Genomic DNA, 27594 nt, shown 5'->3' on the forward strand with positions numbered 1-27594 from the left:
AAAGGAAATCAGCTGTTGCCACCAGCTAATTAAACAACATATGCACAAACCTCTTAGGACACAAAAACCCCATCCTGTTCTTAAAAAAGGTAAATTTTATTAAAAACAAAAAGAAAAAAATACATCTGGAACTTAGGCTCTTGCTAGATTTAAAAAAAGCAAGTATAATAATTAAACATCACAAATGGTTTTCTTGAGATCCAGCTTAAAGGTTACAAGCAAAACAAAAGCACCTAGGGTTAGCACAGAGGAGTCCACAAGCCATATAGAAATAAAAGAGATAAACCTAATCGCATCTTCCTAGACATTTCTTGGTCTACTTATATAACTGTGGTTTCAAATTAGGAGTTTCTAGGTATGACCTGATGGTTTTCCATACCTGGCTGCATTGCTGCTCTGTGTCTCCTCTCTGGGAGAACAACCACAGACAAACAAAGGGAAAGTTTTTCCCAATTTAAAAAATTCTACCACTCCCATTGACTCTTTTGGTCAGGTGCCCACTCCCTTCCTTTTACCTATGGGCTTTTTTAACTCTTTACAGGTAAAGCATGTAGAGAACAGCTATTAACAGGGATTTGGTAGCTAACTGGCTGGTTGAGTTTCCATAAAAGGGAGCTATCTCCCCCACTTCATTTATCACAGAGGTGCTCCCCATCCCATGACTAAGGCGTCTGTTAACATAGTCATGGATGGGAGAGGGGGAGAGAAGGGAACTCCTTTGCACACATTGGATTGGCTCATCCACCAGTTCAGAGAAGACAACACAGTGTCTGAAACACAAACCAGCTCGTCTCAGTGGTGACTCTGAGGATGATAGACCAAGCTGAGCCATGCCTGCAGCAGTCTGAAGTCTGGTGTGTGGGGTGACGTATATACATGCTGCCTCATGACCTAGAATCCTGAGGCAATCCCTTACAGTGGTCTGGGGATGCTCCTTGAGGAAAACGCATAGGTCCTGCAGAGTTTGAAACCTGGAGAGAGGCAGAAATGCCCTGGCAGATGTTGAAATAGGTATACTGTAAGTTAAGGGTAGTATACCAGTCTCCTGGACCTAGAGAAAAGATAATTGTGGCCAGGGAAAACATCCAGAATGTCTTCTTGACATACCTGTTCAGGTTCCAAAGATTTAGGATTGATATTAGACCTCCTCTGGCTTTGAGAATGAGAAAGTGTTGGGAACAAAAACCCCTGACCACTGAAGAGGGGGCATGTCTTCTATAGCTCCCATAGAATGTAGAATCTGCACTTCTTGCCTTAGCACAGACTTGTCAGAGGGATCCCTGAAGAGAGACTGGGAAAAGGAGTGGGAATAGCAAGGAAATGCAAGGTGTATCCTGATTCCCCCGTGCTTAACACCCATTTGTCCAAGGTGATGGACTGCGCCAGGCATGTAGGAAATTAGATAACCTGACCTGGAAATGCAGGGAAGGGCCAGAGAGATCTAGGTTGGGTGACATGCTGTCCTCAACATAAAAGAGTCAAATCTTCTGGTTCAAGCCCTTGGGATGACTCGAACCTGAAGGAAGTGGAAGGCATCTATGTCCTCTGCAATCTTTGCTTTCTTTTAGATTGGTCAGCCTGACGGAAGAGGTAGCATTGCAGTCTAGACTGGTATGGAGAATAATATTTTGTCCTCCTCATTGCCAGTAGAGATTCAAGGATTTCAGAACTATTCTCGAGTTCTTCAGGGTATGCAAGGCTTGATCTGTTTTGGATGAGAACAAGGAATACCCTTTGAAGGGGAAGTCCTCAGTTGTCTATTGCAATCCTTCAGAGATGCAATCAGGAGGACTGGTGCATTCTTAAAGTTGTCACCATGACCTCGGCTGCAGTCTACCACATCCCGGAAAGCCTGCAGAGATGAATGAGTGATGAAGCAATCCTCAGCCATGACTAATTCAAACTGCTCCCTTGAATCTTCAGGCAGCTTGGTGATAAAGTGGGATATAGCTTCCCAGTTGGACAAGCCATAGCACAACCAAAAGGCATGTTAGCTGGCAATCTAGAGTTGTAGACTGGCAGAAAAAATTATTCTATGGCAAAAGAGCTCAAGCTTTTTTAGTCTTTTTTGTCCTGGAGGTAGGCTTAGCCTGGACCTAACGACTTCTCTGATTCACTGTGGCCATTGTTAGGATGTAGCTAGAACTACTCAAATCCCGGGGATGGAGCCTGGTATTTCCGATCCATTCATTTGGCCACCAGAGAAATGGAGGAAGAGGTCTGGCATATCGTTTCAGTTGGCTGCATGATGGCATTGTTCACAGGCAGGGCTACCTTCCCTGCCACAGAAAGATGGAGAATGTCAATGAGTGTGTGTGTATTCTCCTCTACAGGTTCCAGAGAGGCTGCCATTCTCCTGAGTAACTCCTGGTGTACTTTAGTCATCCAGTACTGGGGATGATGCCTCCTGTGCCAGGACCTCATCATGTGATGAGGAAGAGGTATGAGGTGTTTGCCCCCAAGGCAACTATTAAAGCCAACCCCGGTACAATATCAGGCCCCAGGCTTGTCTGACCCAAGTGTCCCAATTCTTGGACAATCTCTTCTCAAAGCCACAATAATGATAGCAATGACGAGAGTAAGCTTTAGACTCTGGGTACCAGGACACCTGAGAGTTGACTTATCTTTGAAAACTCGTGGCGAACCGGGGAAGTCCCGGATGACTGGAAAAAGGCTAATGTAGTGCCAATCTTTAAAAAAGGGAAGAAGGAGGATCCTGGGAACTACAGGCCAGTCAGCCTCACCTCAGTCCCTGGAAAAATCATGGAGCAGGTCCTCAAAGAATCAATCCTGAAGCACTTGCATGAGAGGAAAGTGATCAGGAACAGCCAGCATGGATTCACCAAGGGAAGGTCATGCCTGACTAATCTAATCGCCTTTTATGATGAGATTACTGGTTCTGTGGATGAAGGGAAAGCAGTGGATGTATTGTTTCTTGACTTTAGAAAAGCTTTTGACACGGTCTCCCACAGTATTCTTGTCAGCAAGTTAAAGAAGTATGGGCTGGATGAATGCACTATAAGGTGGGTAGAAAGCTGGCTAGATTGTCGGGCTCAACGGGTAGTGATCAATGGCTCCATGTCTAGTTGGCAGCCGGTATCAAGTGGAGTGCCCCAAGGGTCGGTCCTGGGGCTGGTTTTGTTCAATATCTTCATAAATGATCTGGAGGATGGTGTGGATTGCACTCTCAGCAAATTTGTGGATGATACTAAACTGGGAGGAGTGGTAGATACGCTGGAGGGGAGGGATAGGATACAGAAGGACCTAGACAAATTGGAGGATTGGGCCAAAAGAAATCTGATGAGGTTCAATAAGGATAAGTGCAGGGTCCTGCACTTAGGACGGAAGAACCCAATGCACAGCTACAGACTAGGGACCGAATGGCTAGGCAGCAGTTCTGCGGAAAAGGACCTAGGGGTGACAGTGGACGAGAAGCTGGATATGAGTCAGCAGTGTGCCCTTGTTGCCAAGAAGGCCAATGGCATTTTGGGATGTATAAGTAGGGGCATAGCGAGCAGATCGAGGGACGTGATCGTTCCCCTCTATTCGACATTGGTGAGGCCTCATCTGGAGTACTGTGTCCAGTTTTGGGCCCCACACTTCAAGAAGGATGTGGATAAATTGGAGAGAGTCCAGCGAAGGGCAACAAAAATGATTAGGGGACTGGAACACATGAGTTATGAGGAGAGGCTGAGGGAGCTGGGATTGTTTAGCCTGCAGAAGAGAAGAATGAGGGGGGATTTGATAGCTGCTTTCAACTACCTGAAAGGGGGTTCCAAAGAGGATGGCTCTAGACTGTTCTCAATGGTAGCAGATGACAGAACGAGGAGTAATGGTCTCAAGTTGCAGTGGGGGAGGTTTAGATTGGATATTAGGAAAAACTTTTTCACTAAGAGGGTGGTGAAACACTGGAATGCGTTACCTAGGGAGGTGGTAGAATCTCCTTCCTTAGAGGTTTTTAAGGTTAGGCTTGACAAAGCCCTGGCTGGGATGATTTAACTGGGAATTGGTCCTGCTTCGAGCAGGGGGTTGGACTAGATGACCTTCTGGGGTCCCTTCCAACCCTGATATTCTATGATTCTATGACTTCAGAGTCTGATGATGACTTGGATAACCAGGGTGGCGTGGTGCCTGAAGGAATGTTTGGCAATCTTAATCAGGACCTATGTCAGGAGCACGGTACCAGTGACAGCATGGATGGCTTCCTGGCTGCTGTTAATATGTGGTGTAAGGAATCCAGAGCCGGTCCCACACTAGTGGGCAGTATCGAGCCTAAGGCAGACAGTTCCATGGATGAATGACGTGCTGCCAATGATCTATTCTAGAAGGCTACATTGGTACTGCACAAGGTCTTTGCTTTGAAGCAAAGGCAATGGCAGCACTGACAGGCATAGTAAGTCTCTAGCCGTGATGTAAGCCTCCTTCATAGTTGATACCAACATGAGCTGCTGATCTGTAGTGATCAGGGAAGACTGTTCTGTAACCATCGAAGTAGCCTGTCTTGATGGTCCCTGAGAGGGCACCGGAGCTGACGACTTAGGTCTCTGAGTGACCCGGTACCGGGGAGTAGCAAGCCACAGGGCATCCTCTACCTTTGGTACCTGACTGACACCCTGTGGAAGAATCCTGCACCCTAGATGTTGAGAAGCCGGATGCAGACTTCTGCTTGGGCTTTTGAGACTCTCTAGGCCTTGAAAAGGTCGGACCCAGAGATGGGGATCTTCTGAGACCTCTTTCAGCTGATATGACCAGGAGAGCACTTCAAAGAGCTTCCTCTAGATGATCAAGGTGGCTTTAGTGTTTTAGTTCTAGTCTTTAAGCCATGAAAGATAAAGCACCCATCTCTGATGTGGCCCTCACCCAAATACTTGAGGCAGTAGGAGTGAGGGTCATTAACAGGCATAAACTTCTTGAATTCTAGGCAAGGTTTGAATCCCAGGGACCCGCCAGCTGGAAAAATCCCAAAAGTAGGGCTAAATCAAATGAAATAAACTTAAAATTATAAAGGAATAAAAGAAAAGAAATCCAAAGACTTTTGAGAAACACTAGTTAGATCTCAGAGTGGTAGCCATGTTAGTCTGTATCAGCAAAAACAACGAGGAGTCCTTGTGGCACCTTAGAGACTAACAAATTTATTTGGGCATAAGCTTTTGTGCGCTAACACCCACTTCATCAGATGCATGGAGTGAAAAATACAGTAAGCAGAATATATATTATAGCAGATGAAAAGATGGGAGTTGCCTTACCAAGTGGGGGGTCATAGAATCATAGAATATCAGGGTTGGAAGGGACCCCAGAAGGTCATCTAGTCCAACCCCCTGCTCGAAGCAGGACCAATTCCCAGTTAAATCATCCCAGCCAGGGCTTTCTCAAGCCTGACCTGTCAATGCTCACGTGCCAATTCAATTAAGGTGGAAGTGGCCTATTCTCAACAGTTGACAAGAAGGGATGAATACCAAGTGTATTTTTCACTCCATGCATCTGATGAAGTGGCTTTTAGCCCATGAAAGCTTATGCCCAAATAAATTTGTTAGTCTCTAAGGTGCCTTGTTGTTTTTACTAGTTAGATCGAGTAGTAGTTCACAAAGAGCACTAATGATCTGACCACCAACGGTAAAGAGGCATGTGGCCAGGGACGGGACCGTCCCTATGGTTACTGCTAGGGTAAACTCTCTGGCACTGGTGCACAAGGTGTGCCCATACCTACTGTGAATGCACATACGCAAGCACTTGAAGAAGAACTTAAAAGTGTACAGATTTGTAAACAAGGCTAAATATAGCCAAAGTAGTTTTCACATTTGCTTTACCTATATTTTCTCTCTGTCAATTCAGGAAAGAATGTAGTTAGGACCCATACTACTCTCTACCTAAGAAGACTAATTCGGCAAATACCATTTTTTCCCCTTATGTTTTATACCTAGAAATGCTAACCAGAGGTCTAGATCCTTAAGTACTATAAATTGTTGTAGCTCCATTGAGGTCGATAAGAGCGACACATATTAACACCAGCTGAGACTCTAGCTGAACACGTTTACCACAACTCAGACTTCCTATAGAAAATACAGATCTGGCTTAGGAACTAAACAATGAAACCAGTAAACCATTTCCCACTGACCAGCTCTTACCTTACACGCATCATAATCTTTGCAGATATAGTGCAGGTGTATCAGCCAGTTCCTTCTCTCCAAGATTGGCAGCTCTGGCACTGTGTGGAAAACATTAGCAGAACACACATAACATTGAGAAATGATCTGGCAGAGAACACTCATGCATGTAGGGTAACCAGATGCCCCAATGTTATCAAGACAATCCCGATTTTAGTGACTGTGTCTTATATACGCAACTATCTCCCGCCCCCCCCAAAAAAGTGTCCCGATATTTCACACTTGTTATCTGGTCACCCTACACACATCAGGCCAGAAAAATATCTCTTTGGTAGGGAAAGTCTCCACATGCAGGACAACCTAAACTAGAACTGCACCAGGGAGCGCTATTAGTCTCTTGACTCAAAACCTGGAGTCTGCCCTTCAGTGTTAGAAAGCAAAAGGAGTTCCAAACTGATGGATAGAAAATACTGTTCAATAAATAGTCTAAATAAGCCTCTTTCACTGAAAACTCAAACAATAGCACTTCATAAGACGTGAGACATCTGCTCCTTCCAGCACAGCTTGCTGGAGCAAACAATGCTAACACCCTGCCTTTGCATACATTGTAGTCTAATGCAGCAGTTCTCCAACTTTAGCAATCCGAGGACCCCCATTTTGATTCAAAAAATTTTTGCAGACCCTGAAACCCCCGCTCAGCCCCAGACCCTGCCCCTACTGCAACACTTCCCCCAGCTGTGAGAAGTAGGTGATGGGAGGGAGAGGGAGGAGATGAGGGAGGGAAGGAGAGCAGCTGATCAGCAGGGCCCGCAGACCCCTGGAATACCCTCGTGGACCCCAGTTTGAGAAATGCTGATCTAATGCCAACAATAGTTTGTTGGGTTTTGGGCTTCCACAGATGCAGAAAGAGCTTTGGGAATGGACATGCTAGGGAAGCTGATAATAATTTAAAGAAGCCAAATTTACTTCTTTGAAACTGTGCAAGATTACAAAATGTCACACCTTTGTGGGATATGGTGAAGCCACTGATGAAAAATCTCTTTGATGTAGTGAAGAAGAAAGAGAAATATGCTCCACTACATCAATTCTAAGGAGCCTGCAGCAGTCATGGCAAGTCACAAATGGGTATTGCTTGGCTGGTAATGCTCATGTTGGGTTTAAAAGTTTAACCCATTCCTGTGCATTTCTTTAAGACTTGAAATATATTATTTGTTTGTCATTTCTGCAGTTCAGATGCTGGTAGCCCAGACGTAACCATAGCAACTGGCAAAAAAGCTAAATGCTTGCAAGTCAGTATAATGACAGAAGAGTAGAAGCAAGGCAAGACAAAGATTGTTGCAGCAGCAGGAAGGATGATAGAGCACTAGGACACCTTCCTCCCTGTCCCCACCCCGTGGAATGCAGACCCATCTACACAACTGTCAAACTGAGGTGTGCACTTGGCTTTCATAATGACAGCACAGACAGATAGGAATACCACTTTAAATTTTCCATAGCAACTGCCACCAGCTTTCAGCACAGGTCAAGATCAGCTAGGAGAAAGAGGAAATCCAGCAGATTTCAGAAATCCAGAGTGAGTCAAGGCAGGAGATCCAAGTATCATCATCTTTTAGAAACTTTTAACTTAACTAATGTAATTTACTAATTTACTTTTAACTTCATGATTTGCAGCGAATAGGAAACATGCATTCTGTACTACCACTGTGGCGATCTCTCACAGCTCATTCCTTCAACGTGTGAGAAGCAGAGTACTTAAAGAATGCAGGTTAAAAACAAGTAAAAACAGCACCATCATCCACCTCCCGCACCCCCGCAACTTTAGCTGACAAGTTTCTCCAACTGTGTTACAAACATCACTTTGAATAATTGAAATGGAAAGAATTTTTAAAAGCCAATTTGTTTTTCACACTGCATTCCCAGACAAATCTATATTAAGATGGCAGTACAGTTAAGAACAGCAAACATCAGTAATTTATGATAACACACACTACAGGGATGATTTAATTATGGCAAAAAAACAGCATTTTAAGGCCCAGGAAATTCAGAGTTAGACTTAAAAGAAATCAAAATATGTTAAGGTGTGGAAATGCACAGTTGGGCTCCCAAACAACCTTAACTCTGCCCTGTTGTGGCACTATGCAATGACCCTATAAGTATGTTTAAGATTAAGGTTTTTTCACTGTTATTTTTAGTAAAAATCACGGACAGGTTGCGGAGAATAAAACAAAAATTCATGGGAGCCCAGGACCTGTCTGTAACTTTTACTGAAAATAAACAGGGGGAGGGCTGGGGATAAGAGGGGAGAATGACAGCTGATTGCAGAGCCAATGGCCATTATCTTTAAAAACTCATGGTGATCGGGGGAGGTCCTGGATGACTTGAAAAAGGCTAATGTAGTGCCCATCTTTAAAAAAGGGAAGAAGGAGGATCTGGGGAACTAGAGGCCAGTCGGCCTCACCTCAGTCCCTGGAAAAATCATGGAGCAGGTCCTCAAGGAATCAATTTTGAAGCACTTCAATGAGAGGAAAGTGATCAGGAACAGTCATCATGGATTCACCAAGGGCAAGTCATGCCTGACTAACCTAACTGCCTTCTATGACATGTGATATAGCATGACCAGAGGGCAACAGGAGAGTACTTTTTTTTTTTTTTGAAGCAGAAAAGAATTTTATTTGTGTAACACTTACAAGGAATCACCAAAAAGGATAAAGCAAAACTATGCAACAAAAGCAAACACAAGGTATAACACAGCAGCCTTCAGGAGGGAGAAGTGTTCAGGCCAGCCTGGGCCCAGAGCGGGGGGGCTTCCTCGACACTCGTGGTCTTCCACCCTCCTGAGTTACCTGGTGGCCGAGAGCGGGGGGGCTTCCTCGACACTCATGGTCTTCCACCCCCTCGAGTTACCTAGTGCCACGCCCAGTGTCACCGATTATTCCTCTCCTGAGAGTGCCCGACAAGATGGGGCACAGCTGCGGGGTGGGCGGTTTGGGGGGGATGTACACCACGTGTGATACGACCCCTCCTAGGTGACAGTAATGATGGTATCCACAGCGGCAACGGCTGGGACTGGGGTCTCTCGCTCTTCCCCTCAATCAAAGGGTCAGACGGAGGGAACCGGACGGGGTCACCGAGCAGAGAACCTCGGACAGCGCCCACCGCTCCTCGAAGGCGTCAAGGGAGTCGGTGGACGCCGCCCAGAGGAACTCCGCCCGGATACGTGAATGTACTGAGGATCGGAAAACGGCCCCACAATCGCAGGACGCTTCATTAGCCAACCTCCTCTCTCTGGTTTTATAAATGGCTGTTTTAGCTAGGGCTAGGAGGAGGTTAACCAGGAGATCTCGCGATTTTGTGGGGCCACGGATGGGGCCACGTGTAAATAAAAAGGTGAGGGGAAAAGTGTAGCCAAAAGCATAATAAAGTATTCGTGAGGAGCCGGAAAAGGGGCTGCAGCCTGGCACACTCTAAATATACGTGCGCCAGGGTTTCCCTCACGTTGCAAAAAGGGCAAGTATCCGGGATGGGGGTGAACTGTGTCAAAAACACGCCCGTGCTCACAGCTCCATGAAGGAGCCGCCAACTAATGTCCCCGACAGGCCTCGGGAACAAGGTGGAAATCAGGCTGGCCCATCGGGGTTGTTCACCCTCCAAAGGTGGCAGGAGGTCCCGCCACTTTGTATTGGGGCGGGACACCAGGGTGTGAGCGTGGAGGGTGTGAAGCGTGAGTGTGTATAAATATTTCCGTGGCGCGATTTGGAAGCTGACCGGCTGCAGTTCATGCAGCTGGCTCGCAGTGAAAGGGTAAGGGGTTTGTTGGGATCTACAGGGTAGGGGCCCAACTGAAAGATCCGGCGGGCCTGGGCTAGAGGGTGGGCGGGGTGTGCCCTCGCACAGGGCTCGGTTGAGATAAGCCTGAGCAGCGGGCGTCAAGGCGGCCATCACCTCCTGAAGTACGCGCTGGGGGGTACGAGGTCTGGAGAGCCCCATGCGCCCAGCAAGCGTCAGGGGATCCAGCCAGTCTCCCCAGTCGTAGTCCGGGAGGTCTCCGATTCTCGTGACTTCTGCCAGGACCAAACTCTGGCGCACCGAACGGGACTCCGCTGCCTGCACACGGAGCTGGGGGTTGTGTAGCACGGGCTCCGCGAGGAGATCTGCTCCCACGGTGGCCACCACGGACCTGGTCGTTGAAAACAGTTTCCAGGTCAGGAGGAGGTCCTGGTAGAAGACCGGCAGCCCGGAGAGGTCTTGCGGAAAACCTCTCCGACAGAGATAAAAGAGCTGCCAGTCGTATCGGAGCCCTTGGAAGCGGTGCAGGAAGGCATGCACCAATATGCTCCATGTCGAACTACCTGCACTATAAAGGAGCCTCTGCAGGGCCTGGAGGCGGAAGACACGGACCTGAGTGTGCAGACACTTCAGGCCCTGCCCTCCGTCCTTCAGGGGTAGATGAAGAACCCCAACAGGGGCCCAGTGCATTCCTGACCAAAAGAACTCTAGAATCGATGTCCGGAGGTCGGTCAGGAAACCTGGGGCCGGGACCAGTGTGTTGAGCCAGTACCAGAGCGTGGACAGGACTAGTTGGTTAAGCACCAGTGCTCTCCCTCGGAGGGAGAGACATCGGAGTAGCCTCGTCCATTTCCGGAGCCGCTCTATCACCCTGCCTTCTAAATTTTGCCAGTTCTCCGGCGGAGAAGGGTGCGTGGTAGAAAGGTAAACTCCTAAGTAGAGCAGTGGGCCCGTGTTCCACCGGATGGTCTGAAGCGCGGGTGGGAGGGAGCTCACCTGCCACCAGTCCCCCACCGCCAAGCCAGAGCTCTTGACCCAGTTGACTCGGGCAGAGGAGGCTGCCGAATAGATGGCCTGGCAAGCCTCCATCCGCGCCAAGTCCCCCGGGTCCTGGACCACGAGGAGCACGTCATCGGCATACGCCGACAGGACCAGCCGCAGCTCTGGCTCCCACAGCACCAACCCCGTCAACCTCCTGCGGAGGAGACAGAGGAAAGGCTCGATCGCCAGAGCGTACAGCTGGCCCAAGATGGGGCACCCCTGCCGTACTCCTCGCCCGAAGCTGACCGGTTCGGTAAGGGTCCAGTTGAGCCTAACCAGACACTCCGCGGAAGCGTACAGCACCTGGAGGAAACTCACAAACTGAGGTCCGAATCCAAACGGCTGCAGAGTGCCCAGGAGGTCCACTCTATCGAACGCCTTCTCTTGATCAAGAGACAGGAGGGCGAACGACAGACCGTCTCTACACCCGAGTTCCAAAAGATCTTGGACTAGAAATAGGTTGTCAAAAATGCTGTGACCCGGGACAGTATAGGTCTGGTCTGGGTGGAGCACGTCCGCCATCACAGACCCTAGCCGCAGCAAGATTGCTTTCGCTACGATTTTGTAGTCCATGCTAAGGAGCGAGACAGGACGCCAGTTTCGTAAATCGCGGAGGTCCCCCTTCTTCGGCAACAAGGCGAGCACTGCTCGCCTGCACGAAAGGGGGAGGACCCCACCCTGCAAAGACTCAGCCCAGACAGTGGCTAGGTCTGGGCCAAGGATGTCCCAGAACGCGCGGTAGAACTCCACGGTCAGCCCGTCCATGCCCGGAGATTTATTGGTGGGCATGCGACGGATGGCTTCCGAGAACACGGCCAGGGTGAGAGGCAGCTCTAGTTGGTCTCGGTTGCCCACACTGACCGTGGGAAGTTCCTCCCAGAGCACCCTGCAAGCGCCAGGATCGGTCGGATCCGGGGAGAAAAGGCTTGTGTAGAAGTCACGGGCCCTCCCACACATCTCCACCAGATCCGTGAGGGGGGCGCCGTCTTCTGCTAGAAGGCAGGTGACGTGTTTCTTGGCCCCCCTCATTTTTTCCAGGGCGTAGAAGAAACGGGAGCCGCGATCCATCTCCCAAAGGAGGCGGATGCGGGATCGAACAAAGGCACCTCGGGCCCGATGGTCCTCGAGAGCCTGGAGCTCCTCCCGATTCTCCCGGCACGCTCTGCAGAGGAACGGTCCTCAGGGCTGGCGGCCAGACGCCTCTCCATCTCTAAGACCTCCCGTTCCAACTGCTCTATCACTCCATTTCTCCGTCGGCTGGTGCCCCGGGTGTAGTCACGGCAGAAGAGCTTGGCACGCACCTTCCCTAGATCCCACCATTGCCGCGCCGAGGGAAAGGCATGCCGCTGCTCTCGCCAGGCCTGCCAAAACTCCCGGAAGGACGTCACGAAGCCCTCATCCTCTAACAGGCTGTTGTTAAAGTGCCAACAGGCTGGTCCCGGCCTCTCTGCACGGAGGGAGGCCGTTATCGTGGCTAGATGATGGTCGGAAAATGGGGCCGGCCAAATGTTGGAGGAGTGGGCCTGTGAAAGATGGAAACGGGATAAATAAATATGGTCCAACCGAGAGTGGTGTGACCGACGGGCCTTCACCCGGACAAAGGTGAACATGGAAGCATCATCCGGGTGGTGGTCACGCCAGACGTCTACTACGGAGTGATGTTCGACTATTTCTCGGAGAATGTTCGCAGCGGCCGGGCTCAGCTTGTCCCCTGAGCGGTCCTGTTCCTCGAGGGTGGTGTTAAAGTCCCTTCCCAGGACTAAGCACTCGTGAGAATCTAGGGTGCCGAGGAAGTCGGACACCCGCTGATAGAATTGCGGTCGCTTCGGGCTCGTTGTCGGGGCATAGATGTTAACGAGATTGACCACGAGCCCCTCCATACGGACTCGGAGATGCAGCAGGTGGCCCGGCACGGCCTCAGTGACCCCTAGCACCTCAGGCCGTAGGTTGGGGGAGAACAGGGTCGCCACTCCAGCTTGTCGGATCATGAAGTGGCTGAAGTAGACCCCGTCCCCCCACTCCAGCCGCCAGCTATCCTTGGCGGTCGGATCCGTATGGGTCTCCTGCAGAAAAACCACAGAGCACCCCCCCTTCCCGAAGGTAAGAGAGCACCTGGGACCTGCGGAGAGCCATCCTACAGCCCCTGGTGTTCAAAGTTGCAATAATGAGGAGCGTCATGCGGAGGGCTGGGAGGGGTGGGGGTTCCTTGTTGGCGGGGGTGTTTGCAGCCCCCGGCGGGTAGTGCAATAATCCGTGACCCATCCCGTAAGTGAGTAAATAGTCACGGAAGCTGCGGGCCCGCCCGTAGGCCGCGGCACTGTGCCTTCCTTTCCCTTTACCCTCCTTTATAAGGGCCCTTGTGGCCTGGAGGATTTGATCAAAGTCCCCCCATAGCTGGAGAGCTAGCTGAACCCTGTTGCGGGAGCCACGGATGTCTTCTAAAAACTGTCGCAACGCTTTTCGCAGCTCATGGGGGGGTGGGGTTGCGATTTCCGGGTTATTCCCTGGTGGGGCTCTTGGTGCAGCCTCGTGGTCCGTTGAGGTGGGCAGGCAGGGTGCAGACCACCGACGGGGCGTCTGACAGGCTAAAGTTATTAGGTCCGTCTCAAGCCTTGGGGTAAAAGAGGATGGCGGAGGGAAAATTGCAGCTCCTAATGGGTCGCGGCAGGAAAATGCGAAGACTGCTCCTTGCGGGGGATCCGCAAAAAAAGGGAAAGAAATAACCCCAGGGGCGGCAATAGCATTGCAGGAGGAGGTGGATTGGGCAGGGACAGGGGCGGGGGCGGGGGCAGAGGCGAGGCTCTGGGCTTCAGGAGGCAAGCAGCTAAGAGGTGGTGCCTCCCGAACAGATTCAAGGGTTAAGGGGGTGGGGAGGGGGCTCCCAGTGGTGCTAGGCACAGGCTCTGTGGTGGATTTGGCAGCCATGGCTTCAGGTGGTCGACCACCTTCTGCAGGGTGCTCGCCCGGGAAGGCGGTTAGGTGGAGGGAGCATGGGAAAAGGGGGACTGAGGTAAGGTTGCCCAGATCGAGGCCAGCCGGCAGTAGGTCATTCTCTCCCTGGGTGACCGGGGTCAAACCTAGGGCCTCGATCTCCTCATACATGGAGGAAAGGTCGTCTTCTGCCACCCCGGGGGACTCCCCTCTGGAGCCCGCTATGACGGTCGCTTCGTGGATCGCGGGGGGTTCGGGTGATATTCGGGCAGAAGGGGCTTCCTCAGGGGTCTCGGAAGGGAGGGTCTCCCGTGGAGGGGAGATTCTACCTTCCAGTGCTATTTTGTCTTCCCCTCCTGACACCGGTGGATGGATCTCTCTCGTGGGCATAGCGGAAGGCTCAGTGTCAGTGCCTCCCTTCCTGGTCTTCCAGGGGGCCTCTGCATCCTATGGGTGCAGCGGAGCTCGAGCCTTCCGCTTGCCTCGCTTTCCCTGGACTAGGGTCCAGCCCTCCATAGCATCCTCTGGGGGCTGGTTAGCAGGGGTCGTGTCAGGGGGCAGAGGCGATGGTTCAGAGGCTCGGGGGGGTTACGGTGAGGCAACATGGGGGGGGCGGTTCTCCTTGGGGCGGGCCGTCTCCTATGCCCGGTAATATCTTTGCTGCACCCTCCTCCATAGGCTCTGCTGGATTGTTAACAGCAAGGGCGGGGCTCCCTCACTTGTCTGGGCGTTGTAGGGGAGGTGTCTCTTTGGCCCGGGCAGGAGAAGCAGTGGATCGAGCAGGAGGAGGGGTGGTTTCAGATGTCGGGTGGCCAGGGGCGTCGGCAACGACAGAGCCGATGTCCTGCTGGGTCTCGGGGGTCTCGGGTGCCCCTCCCCGCCGGGCCAAGGGGCAGTCTCTTCGGACATGCCCCGCTGATCGGCAGAGGTAGCACCGGGCATAGTAGACCCGATAGCGGGCTCTCTGGTAAAGGACTAGGAAGGACCCCTCGAGTGCCTCTCCGTCACGCACCGGCGGCGGCGGAAGAAGCTGCACTTGCCGGAGGAATGAAAGGATGTGACGGAGGGTGGGGTCCTTGCAGCCCAACGGGAGAGGGCTGATGACAGAAACGGGTTTCCCAAGGGTGGAGAGAGCGGGTTACGGGGCGGCATTGGGTAGAAAAGGAGGGATGGAGGTCAGGACTAGGCGGACACCCAGGTCTTCTAGCGGCTCCAGGGGGACAAACACACCCCCCCCCACCGCCAGGCCCTTCTCCACTGCCTCCTGGGCGGCAACCTCCGATGCTAAGAAAAAGACGACCTTCCCGTACATTTTGGAGGCTGCCAGAATAGCCGTGGGTCCTACACCCTCGCCAACACCTGCACGTATGTCTCCATGTGGGGCAAGGCGGGCACCAGGAGGCAACGGACGCCATGCTTCCTGGTCATGGTGGGAAAGGAGCCCCGGCCGCTATTGATGGTAGTGGAGGCGGGGGGTGGGTGAGATGACGAGGCGGCAGGCGGGGGGGGGGGGGCTGCCACCGCCCAGGCATACGCCCTGGAGGCCGGGGGAGGTATGCTTGCAGAGCTGGTGGAGGGAACAGCGGGGAGGGACGCCATGGTTGATGATGAGGCCACAGACTTGGGGGCAGCCTCTGCCATGGAGGGCTTGGTGGTTGTGGCGGGGCCCTTCCCCTTCTTCGCACCCTGGCCTTTCCGGCTAACCAGGGGGGCTTTCCTAGAATCTGGGGGGGCGGTGGGCGTAGCAGCGGTAATAGTCGCCCTGGTGCATCCAGCTGCCGATGCCCCAGCGGGGGCGGTGGCAGGTGTTTTGGCAGCAGTGGTGGGGGGGAGACTTGGGGGTTGGGCAGGGGGGTAGGTGGGGGAGGGGCAACTGAGGCTGTTAGAGGGGCCTCACCCCTCTCATTCCCCGCCATCGTGAGCAGGGAGAGACGGGGAGACACCAGAAGGAGGAGGAGGGAGGGGGAAGCAGATTAACCACTTCTCCCTGTTGGGCTGCAGGCAGGGGCAGGGACAAATGGGTCGGACTGGACAGGGGAAGGAAACAGGAGTTGGGTCAGGTAGTGGGGCAAACTGTGGGGTTGGCAGTCCGGGGGGCGGGGAGAAACGCAGACCCACACGTGTTTATCCAAAGAGTCTTGTTTGGTCGGCTGTTGTGTCTGGTCCGGATGATGGAATTCAAAGCAAGCAGTTGAGGCTAGAGGCAGATGGCAGGTTGCCAGCAGGGACTGACGGCGGGCAGCCATGACGGTTGTAGTAGTGTTGGGGGGGACACTGATGGATTGGGGGGCAGCTCCGTGCTACACCCCCTGTGCCCCTACAAATGCAGTTAAGACACAGTCAAACTCCCCCCACACGAGAGTACAGTTCAAAAGTTACTCAGTCTTACGGCCCCCTCCACGACAATTTGTAGCTTCCCAGGGTGATGTCTCTGTCAGCTGTCTTCTCTCCCCAAAAAAAAAACAAAACGAAGAAAATGAGTCTGGCCAGGTCGCGGGGGGGGGAACACCTGAAGCAGGGGCAAAAAGCAAGGAAAGCCCAGGTCAGAGGACAGCAGGAGAGTGTAGAAGGGGGCCTTATTCCCTGTAGAGGGAAGAAAGTTTGCTATAGACTAATTAAAGCACCTGAAGCCAATTAAAGCACCTGAAGCCAGTCACATGATAAAAACAGCCCTGCTTAATTCAGACCAGGAGGAGTTGGAACAGAGAGTAGTTTGGAGAAGTGCCATGGCTGGCTAGAAGACCAAGACCCTAGGTAAAGAGACATCAGGCTTGTGCAGAGAGAGAGAACAGGAAACCCCACAAGCTGAAGAGCAGGAGAGGGAAGTAGCCCAGGGGAAGGAAGCACTAGTTCAAGTGGTTTACCACTATCGCTAGGGCCCCTAGGCTGAGACCTGGAGTAGAGGACGGGCCTGAGTCCCTCCCTCTCCACTACCCTTCTCTGTGTTACTAGTGGGACAGTAGATACCCTAGTTCTGGGGCAGGAAACTGTGCCCTGAACCCCCCTCACCCCTCAGAAGAGGAAGCGTGGGACCCATCATAATCGTACTGGCAATTTGCCACAAATGAGATAACTGACTCTGGATGAGTGGAAAGCAGTGGACGTGTTATTCCTTGACTTTAGCAAAGCTTTTGATATGGTCTCCCACAGTATTCTTGCCAGCAAGTTAAGGAAGTATGGGCTGGATGAATGGACTATAAGGGGGACAGAAAGCTGACTAGACCATCGGGCTCAACAGGTAATGATCAATGGCTCCATGTCTAGTTGGCAGCCGGTATCAAGCAGAGTGCCCCAAGGGTTGGTCCTGGGGCCAGTTTTGTTCAATATCTTCATTAATGATCTGCAAAAACAAAAAGGAGCCTGGTGGCACCTTAAAGACTAACAGATTTATTTGAGCATAAGCTTTTGTGGGTAAAAACCCCATTTCTTCAGATGCATGGAGTGAAAATTACAGATGCAGGCATAAATATACTGACATGTGAAGAGAAGAGAGTTACCCCACAAGTGGAGAACCAGTGTTGACAGGCCAATTCGATCAGGGTGGATGTAGTCCACTCCCAATAACAGATGAGAAGGTGTCAATTCCAGGAGAGGCAAAGCTTCTTTTGTAATGAGACAGCCACTCCCAGTCCCTATTCAAGCCCAAATTAATGGTGTTAAATTTGCAAATGAATTTTCGTTCTGCTGTTTCTCTTTGAAGTCTGTTTCTGAAGTTTTTTTGTTCAAGTATAGCTACTTTTAAATCTGTTATAGAATGTCCAGGAAGACTGAAGTGTTCTCCTACTGGCTTTTGTATGTTACCATTCCTGATGTCTGATTTGTGTCCATTTATTCTTTTACGTAAGGACTGTCCGGTTTGGCCAATGTACATGGCAGAGGGGCATTGCTGGCACATGACGGCATACATAACATTAGTAGACGTGCAGGTGAATGAGCCCCTCATGGTGTGGCTGATGTGGCTGGGTCCTCTGATGGTGTCGCTAGAGTAGACATGGGGACAGAGTAGGCAACAAGGTTTGCTACAGGGATTGGTTCCTGGGTTAGTGTTTCTGTGGTGTGGTGTATAGTAGTTCAGGTTGGAGGGCTGTCTGTAAGCGAGGACTGGCCTGCCACCCAAGGTCTGGGACAGTGAGGGATTGTTTTCCAGGATAGGTTGTAGATCGTTGATAATGTGCTGGAGAAGTTTTAGATGGGAGCTGTACGTGATGGCCAGTGGTGTTCTGTTATTTTCCTTGTTGGCGTGTCCTGTAGCAGGTGATTTCTGGGTACCCTTCTCGCTCTGTCAATCTGTTTCCTCACTTCCCCAAGTGCATACTGTAGTTTTAAGAATGCTTGATAAAGATCTTAGAGGTGTTTGTCTCCGTCTGAGGGATTGGAGCAAATGCGGTTGTATCTTAGGGCTTGGCTGTAGACAATGGATCGTGTGATATGTCCTGGATGGAAGCTGGAGGCATGTAGGTAAGTATAGCGGTCAGTAGGTTTCCGGTATAGGGTGGTGTTTATGTGACCATCACTTATTTGCACTGTAGTGTCCAGGAAGTGGATCTCTTGTGTGGACTGGTCCAGGCTGAGGTTGATGGTGGGGTGGAAATTGTTGAAATCCAGGTGGAATTCTTCAAGGGCCTCCTTCCCGTAAGTCCATATGTTGAAGATGTCATCAATGTAGTGCAAATAGAGGAGGGGCACTAGGGGACGAGAGCTGAGGAAGCTTTTTTCTAAGTCAGCCATAAAAATGTTGGCATACTGTGGAGCCATGCGAGTACCCATAGCAGCGCCACTGACTTGAAGGTGTAAGTTGTCCCCAAATCTGAAATGGTTGTGGGTGAGGACAAAGTCACAAAGCTCAGCCACCAGGTGTGCCATGGCCTCATCAGGAATACTGTTCTTGACAGCTTGTAGTCCATCTTCATGTGGAATATTGGCATAAAGAGCTTCTACATCCATGGTGGCCAGGATGGTGTTTTCAGGAAGATCACCAATGCATTGTAGTTTCCTCAGAAAGTCAGTGGTGTCTCGAAGACAGCTAGGAGTGCCGGTAGCATACAGTCTGAGGAGAGAGTCCAAATAGCCAGATAATCCTGCTGTAAGTGTGCCGATGCCTGAGATGATGGGGCTTCCAGGGTTTCCAGGTTTATGGATCTTGGGTAGCAGATAGAATACCCCTGTTCGGGGCTCTGGGAGTGTGTCCACGTAGATTTGTTCCCGTGCTGTAGTAGGGATTTTCTTGAGCAGATGGTGTAGTTTCTTTTGGTACGCCTCAGTGGGGTCAGAGGATAGTGGCCTGTAGAATGTGAAGTTGGAGAGTTGCCTGGCAGCCTCCTGTTCATAATCCGACCTGTTCATTATGACTACAGCACCTCCTTTGTCAGTCCCTTTGATTATAATGTCAGAGTTGTTTCTGAGGCTGTGGATGGCGTTGCGTTCTATATGGCTGAGGTTATGGGGCAAGTGATGCTGTTTGTTCACAATTTCAGCCAGTGCACATCTGCGGAAGCACTCTGTGTAGAAGTCCAGTCTGTCATTTTTGACCGTCAGGAGGAGTCCACACAGAATTCTTCTTCTTGTAGTGTTGGTAGGAGGGTTCCTGTGGGTCAGTGCACTGTTCAATGGTGTGTTGAAAATATTCCTTAAGTTGGAGACGACGAAAGGCTTCCAGATCACCGCAGAACTGTATCATGTTCATGGGGGTGGTGGGGCAGAAAGAGAGTCCCTGAGATAGGACAGACTCTTCCGCTGGGCTAAGTGTGTGGTTGGATAGATTAACAATATTGTTAGGTGAGTTGAGGGTACCACTGTTGTAGCCCTATGTGGCATGTAGGAGTTTAGATAGTTTACTGTCCTTTTTCCTCTGTAGAGAAGTGAGTGTGCATTGTAAATGGCTTGTGTCATTTTTGTAAATGTGGAAGATTGGTTTTGTATGAGAGTATGTCCCTCGATACAGTAACACGGCTACCCCCTGATACTTGACACCATGCAAGGCACTAAATTTAGCTGTATGGCATGGAAATCCATCAATCTCAACAAAAAACTCGCACAGATACAGACAAACATCATCTTCCTCTCCAAGTACAAACAGATGGACATCATACCAAATGGACTGAAGGTAAAAAATCCATTGCAATCATCATACTACACCGACTATGGTGAGAGACTGTGCCACACACTCTCAAGGAAACTGAGGAACCATCTGAACAGCACCCTGTACCACAGACAGAAGATCAAGAATGAGCTCTCAAAACTGGAGACCTACCAACACTACAAGAAGAAGAATTCTGCGTGGACTCCTCCTACTGGAAGGTAACTCCCTTCTCTTCATGTGTTAGTATGTTTATGCCTGCATCTGTAATTTCACTCCATGCATCTGAAGAAGTGGGGTTTTTACCCACGAAAGCTTATGCTCAAATAAATCTGTTAGTCTTTAAGGTGCCACTGGACTCCTTGTTTTTGTGGATACAGATTAACACAGCTACCCACTGATACTTGACATTAATGATCTGGAGGGTGGCGTGGATTGCACCCTCAGCAAGTTTGCAGATGACACTAAACTGGGAGGAGTGGTAGATATGCTGGAGGGTAGGGATAGGATAGGATACAGAGGGACCTAGGCAAATTAGAGGATTGGGCCAAAAGAAATCTGATGAGGTTCAAGAAGGACAAGTGCAGAGTCCTGCACTTAGGACAGAAGAATCCCATGTGCTGCTACAGACTAGGGACCGAGTGGCTAGGCAGCAGTTCTGCAGAAAAGGACCTAGGGGTTACAGTGGATGAGAAGCTGGATATGAGTCAACAGCGTGCCCTTCTTGCCAAGAAGGGTAATGGAATTTTGGGCTGTATAAGTAGGAGCATTGCCAGCAGATCGAGGGACGTGATCATTCCCCTCTATTCGACATTGGTGAGGCCTCATCTGGAGTACCAAGTCCAGTTTGGGGCCCCACACTACAAGAAGGATGTGGAAAAATTGGAAAGAGTGCAGTGGAGGGCAACAAAAATGATTAGGGGGTTGGAGCATATGACATATGAGGAGAGGCTGAGGGAACTGGGATTATTTACTCTGCAGAAGAGAAGAATGAGGGGGGATTTGATAGCTGCTTTCAACTGCCTGAAAGGTAGTTCCAAAGAGGATGGATCTAGACTGTTCTCAGTGGTAGCAGATGACAGAACAAGGAGTAATGGTCTCAAGTTGCAGTGGGGGAGGTTTAGGTTGGATATTAGGAAAAACTTTTTCACTAGGAGGGTGGTGAAGCACTGGAATAGGTTACCTGGGGAGGTGGTGGAATCTCCTTCCTTAGAGTTTTTTTAAGGTCCGGCTTGACAAAGCCCTGGCTGGGATGATTTAGTTGGGGATTGGTCCTGCTTTGAGCAGGGGGTTGGACTAGATGACCTCCTGACGTCCCTTCCAACCCTGATATTCTACGATTCCATGAAGCCCCATGGTGGGAGGGGGGACTGACAGCCCAAGTCCTGTCATGGGGGAACTGACAGCCCAAGCCCCAGCTGCAGGGGCGCACAGCCCTGGTTCCAGCCCCAGCCACGGGCACACAGCCCCGGCTCCAGTTGCAGGTGCACAGCTGCAGCTCTAGCGCAGCCGTGCACAGCCCCAACTCAAGCCCTGGGCGTAGCCATGCAGGCGCACAGCCACTGATAACTGAAGCCAAAAAGTCACAGAGGTCCGGTAAAGTCACAGAATTTATTATTTCTGTGACCGCCATGTTAAATCATATCCTTAATTATGTTTAAGGCATTTTAGCGTTTGTGGTACCAGATTAGATGAGCCTAAGTTTTGAAGTGTTTCCTTTTTCTTCTCCTTTGGGTTGCTATAAGGGCAGAGTTAAGGTTCTTGCTTAAATAGTTCTTGATTTGTTCAAAGTTGTAGATTCATCAGGAGGTCTGGCAGGATACAGCTGTCACTTTGCAATCCTCTTCAGTTATGCAGGGTGCCTACAGTTCTATAATGTCCTTCATGTGCAAGTTACCTAGGCTGCAATAGTCCAACAAAAGTTTCTCCTTATAGGACATTGTTGGCAAGGTTATAAACTAAGATATTGTAAATCACAAAAAGTGTAGTAAATTGGCCACTACCCAGTTCTAAATCCCTATACATATTAGACTGATATGGATCATCAATATTTCAGCCATAGTCAAAACTGTAATATACTTTGCTAGTGTTGTACTGCACTGAGCAAGAAAGCCTAGTAATACAGTTTAAAATTAGAGCATTCTAGTCCTCCCATCTTTCCAAGGCCACAAAAGACAGACCACTTTAAGTTAGGTTTCCCACCTTTCCAAACAGATAAGAGAGCTAATTTTCTCAAAGATATTTTGATAAAGAGCATAGTAGTACGATAGATAAAACAAGGAAGAGTAACTATCTTGATTATATTCATGTTTACAGTTAACAGAGATCCTTCCAGTGCAAGGGGTCAGTGGGCATTTTCTGAAGGAAAGGGAGATAATTTACAGATACAAGAGAAAAGGACATGAATTCCTAACTGTTTCAGTGTCCCTAACTACAAAGAAAGGGCATACAGCAATTGTTTTTTCTATGCCTCAAGGACTACTGGTTCAATAGCCAGGTATTTTTCTATATTGATGATTACCACAGAACATCTGAACTAGAGAGAGCTGGGCTGGCAAGCAACAGCAGTGTGTCATCTCACATACAGAGACTTTGTAATAGCCTAAAAAGCACGGTTTGACCAGACCAACCCCTGGGGGTTGCAGTGAGAGGTCAAAGAGCAGAGATGCATGAGGGCACCATGTCTCAACCCTCTAATGAGTTTGAAAAAAGATGATCTGGAACTATTTATTATAGCAGCACATTGAAGACCTATACATGGCATACTATATATTTGGAATCCCATCCTAATTAGAGACCGAAACATATACTCTCACTTGACTTGATCTCATGGTATTCTCAGCACTGACAGACACTATTGAATGTGGCTGGGCCCTTGCCAGGTTCAGTGGAGTACATTTATCAAGCTACTCATGCAGGTTCTACACCATTCCAGCCAGACATAAAACAGACTTATCTGTGAAGCAGTTTGTCCAAGACTCAGGTCAGAGTTGGCCTGAATTTTTACCTCTGTGTTAAGGAGGGAGACTGCTCTGTGACTTTCACCCTAATCTTCTCTCTTATGGGATTACAATAGTGCAAGTCTCATTCAGCGAATCAGGCAGCGAGTTTGGCATCAATGTATGCTTGAATACTTCAGTCAACACAGATGCCAGATTCTCCAATGTGGTTTGATGGAATCCAAAGGGGAATCCATCCAGACTCACTGCTTTCCTGGTGGCCAGTGATTGATTGCACATCCCACTTCCACCTATGTGATTTTTCTTTCTGACAGTGCCTCTTTAAGGAACTAATTATAGTGGAAAACACAGACAGAACAGTATAAGATGTCCAGGACTGTGTGTCTTTGCAGCACTGTCATCTCTCTTTATTTTGCTTGCCCTATTATAGATTTTTCTCCAAGGACTGAAACTCAGAATTCATACCTTCTGTGAAAACATCCACATGAAATTAATTTTGTGATTCTTCATATTGTGTAATTGCAGCATATATATATATATATATATATACACACACAAGCCATTAAACAGCATTCTTCAATTTTAATTAAAGGCTTATGAAGCCATTGGAGTGTTAGAAATATCTTGAAAGGCCCAAATACAGGGAATGAGATATCAGAAGAAATGATTCCAAGAGCAGCAATCATTCTCTAGAAGAAGAGGATGCCAGGTGCCAAAAAGAACTGCCTTTATACTGTGAACATGGCTAAAGTACACAGGCCTTCAAATTGACTTTTCATTTGTCCCTACATTTTCTCAGTTGTGCCAGCCGAGTGGGGGACCTTAGCATTGCTCCAGCTCAGAGCTTTGATCAATGGATGGCCAGACATTCCTCTTGGGGTGGAGAAGAGATTCACAGATGCCTCCTGCACCCAAGCTCTCAGCTGCTGGCCTCACTAGCTGAAGAACTGAACTGGGGCAGAGTCATGCTCACTATGCTCATCTCTCCTAGCACCTCTGTTTATCTGAGATACTTTGAGCCCTGCTCCATTTCACCTTCCCCCGCAAATGAGCTTTAAAAGCCAAGCTTTAGTGGATTGAGGTGAAACTGGGAGGAAGACCACCAACCATGACAAGAGGCAAGTAAACAGGAGTCACAAGGAGATAGGGTCAAGAGGAAGAGAGAACCACCACACAGAGGACATGTTAAAAGATGGGGACCAAAACCCAAAATCTCATAAAATCCCAGAACGTGGACACTGGGAAGAGAGAGAGAGACAGTACAAACAGAGGAGAAGAATTTCATTTCAGAATCAGGATTCCTTATTAAATGTATTATTTGTATGCAGTAGCACCCAGAGACCCTAATCTGAGCCCCATTGTGCTGGACATGGTACACACATATAAAGAAAAGATCATCCTTTCCCTAAAGCTTACAATCTAGACGTATGAAGAGACACAGCCGGTGAAGATAAATGAGGAGGAGGACAAGATAACAGGGAAGCCATCCAATTTATTTATAATGAGCAGCAGTCTTAGTACGCTCACTTCCAGCCATCATCAACAGGGGATTGTACCTGAGTTTCTCTCAGCTTCTGATTTAACTACTTATTGCAATAAACTAGGCCAGTAGCCAGAAGAAATTCAAAAATAAAACCACTTCATTAAATTTTTGAATCCTCTCATTTAAGGGTGGGTTTGTGCATGTGACTCTACCTTGAAATTAAAGCCCTCTGTACATTACTTACTGTACTGTCTCTAACAGCATCTCTGTAATGGAATGAAACTTGGCAACTCCATTAGAGATCTTGGATAAATCGAGATGGGCTAACATTGGGTATACACTTTGGTACCAAATTTTTTTTTTTTTAGCAAGAGAAAAAATAATTGAAAACGATGGATCTGTTGTACTATTAGAGAGAATAGGAAACATTGAATTTGGAAATGGATTCAACTGCTTTTTGCCAAGTTCTAACTAAAAAGGCTACATTTTAAAATAAATCATGCAATCAATCCCTAGTAGGAGCATGGGCTTTTAGGTGTTTTTAAAATTAAGAGAAATTGACATAATTGGCCAAGTCCATCCCTCTTTAACTACTTTTTTTTTTTTTAAATTAATGGGATTATAATAAGGATGAATTTGTCTCCAGTGTATTTTAGCTTGAAATTCTAGCCCCATTGATGTCAATGGAGTTTTGCCACTGACTTCAGTGGGGCCAAGATTGCACTCTGAATGTACTGAATAGTTCTTTTGTCAGAGATTTTTTTTATTTCTAAAATCCTAGCTGCCAACTGACTTTACAATGAACTCATGCCAGTGTATGGGCAAGTGCATGGAGAGTACATTGTCATATCAATAGAAGTCCATGGAGGCTACGTTGAGATATCAAAGTAGTAACAGAAGTCACATTACTCTAAGGGGCAAAAATTAAAAATCAAAAAGTGGCAAAAATTAGTGCTGGTGGAAGGTGCTGACAGTTCTTGAACCTGAAGACCTCCGTGTACCTATTGGGGATTTACACAATGGATAGTGACAGTAAAAGCTTTTCACATACTGCCTTGCACCAACATGCCTCAAACCACTTCTGCAGCAAATATTAGCAGAGAAAGGAAAATTCAGTCTCCACCACCCATTTGGTCCAGACTTTACTGCAGCGGTTAAAATTAATGCCACTTGTAGCGGGGTGAACAAGAATCCAAGCTGACCTTAAGAGTTATCTGCAGCTTTTATATACCACTTGTCACCATGGCAGCCAAGTGCTGCACAAAATTAATAACAAAAACCTGAACAAAGAGGTGGTTTTCTCTCTCTGCTCCTTTAGGGCAAACTTTGTGTAGGGTTTTTTAAATGAATTGGAGCATTGATGGTATGGGAAGGCTCTGTTAAAAAGGTAAGTGCTATACCTTGATCTGACCATCTCCAGAGTTGAGTGGATGGACCAGCTCAGGGATGGCACAGGAGTTCAGTCATTGTGGCCCATTAAGCTTGTGGTCTCTCTGTTGACACTGCCCACAAAGGGCGGTGGGGAACTAGTGTAGTGGTGATGCTGACATATTACAAGTCAGTAATAAAAAGGGATGCCATAATCCAGTGTTTGTGTCATATTGACCAATTTAAAAGCTTCCATTTATACAGATACCCCCTCCAGGGATCAAACATGGTGGGGAAAGAAATCTTATACATGCTCATTTAGAACATTAATTATTTTAAACTAAGTTTGGAATGTTGCAGTAATTCCATAAGCATTCTGAAATTCGAGAGATACTCTAATGCCTTATAGCAATGATTGTAATTTCTTAATCTACTGGAGCAAGACAACTGCAGTTTACATTATTTTCAGAATTGTCATGTAGTTAGGGGATGGTTAAGTACTGGGCAGGACTGTTAATAACATTCCAGATTCAAGCCTCTTGCTTTCATTGCCATGTTTATTTAAATCCTGGAGGGAAAGAGGGTTGCAAACATCTGTGCATTTCTCCTTCTTGCTTCATCTTCCAAATCTGCCAGTGCAGTGAATTAAAATACAATTTTATAATAGTGGTAATAATGGTAACAAGGATCTTTTAAAGAACTTTAACATAACAAAATAATAAGGCACAAAATCAAAGAGATACAATGAACTCCTCAAAACATCCAATGGATTGCTTTCTCATCAGTAAAGTACAGACGGTGGATAGAAAATATTCTTTAACTCTAATACTGAGATTTTTAGATTTAGAAACAAATCTACTGCTTTGCAGGTGGTGAATGTTTTGGGAATCCCTTGCTGGGCAGGTAAGCAGATGGACTTAACTCAGAGATTCAGCTTCTCTCCCAAAGGTTTATAATCAGGCTATAACAATACAGTAAAAGCTTTAAAAGAAAACCAATACAAAAACACAGCCCATGATATACAGAGACCCATCTTTGGGGGTTCTTGTGGCACCTTAGAGACTAACCAATTTATTTGAGCATAAGCTTTCGTGAGCTACAGCTCACTTCATCGGAAGTGAGCTGTAGCTCACGAAAGCTTATGCTCAAATAAATTGGTTAGTCTCTAAGGTGCCACAAGTAATCCTTTTCTTTTTGCAAATACAGACTAACACGGCTGTTACTCTGAAACCTTTGGGGGTTGAGGACCTCATAATCAAGGGCACACTGTCTTCAGAAACTCATTAACGCGATCAGAAAAATATCTCAAAATATAAAAACACTAAACAGGACATTTTAGATACTGCACACCACACAGTGAGTATATTTGCATATAAAATTACACACACAATGCCTATACAATTGCACACACATGAAAAGACGAGAAATCTCTTTTAAACCTTTCTGCTCCTTGACCTGTAGCCATCCTCTCTTTGTTCACTTCCCCCTTCTTTCTATTTTGCAAACTGAAGCCAGAGCAGCTTTAAATCAAACAATAAACCTGTATGGTGTTTAGTTATTTACAGTCAGATGGGGTTAATAAAACTTGTCATATGCAATTTTGATGCTGGCAAGAAAGCCATATTTCAGAGCTGTGATCTCACTATCATATATTAATAGCTACACTTTACACAGAAAACTGGAATGAAACTAAAAAATAATTTAAAAAAACAGTTTTAAACAAAAAGCAAACTTTCCTGACTCTACACCTCCCCCTAGTGGAAAATAAGTCATAGTTAAATACAAGAGCTTTCTGTTGCTGTAAAATAGTATCTTCAGACTCCCTCAGTAAGCTAAAGGAAAAAA

At 48.2% G+C, this 27594-nt stretch overlaps 1 protein-coding gene across 5 annotated transcripts in view; it reads right to left on the reverse strand.

Annotated features, from left to right (window-relative positions):
- BBS4 (Bardet-Biedl syndrome 4) overlaps nt 1-27594 on the reverse strand; it is a 97839-nt gene that overhangs the window by 35167 nt on the left and 35078 nt on the right. For 4 of the 5 annotated variants that reach the window (XM_084642392.1, XM_084642393.1, XM_084642394.1 and 1 more), the window contains one exon: nt 6126-6205. The exons of the other annotated variant lie outside the window; for it this stretch is intronic. In XM_084642392.1, coding sequence (XP_084498518.1) covers nt 6126-6205 — 80 coding nt within the window. The remainder of the gene's footprint in view (nt 1-6125; nt 6206-27594) is intronic. 5 annotated transcript variants of the gene reach the window in all.

Source organism: Lepidochelys olivacea (assembly GCF_965140295.1).
Source record: "Lepidochelys olivacea isolate rLepOli2 genome assembly, chromosome: 10".
NCBI classification, from domain to species: domain Eukaryota; kingdom Metazoa; phylum Chordata; order Testudines; family Cheloniidae; genus Lepidochelys; species Lepidochelys olivacea.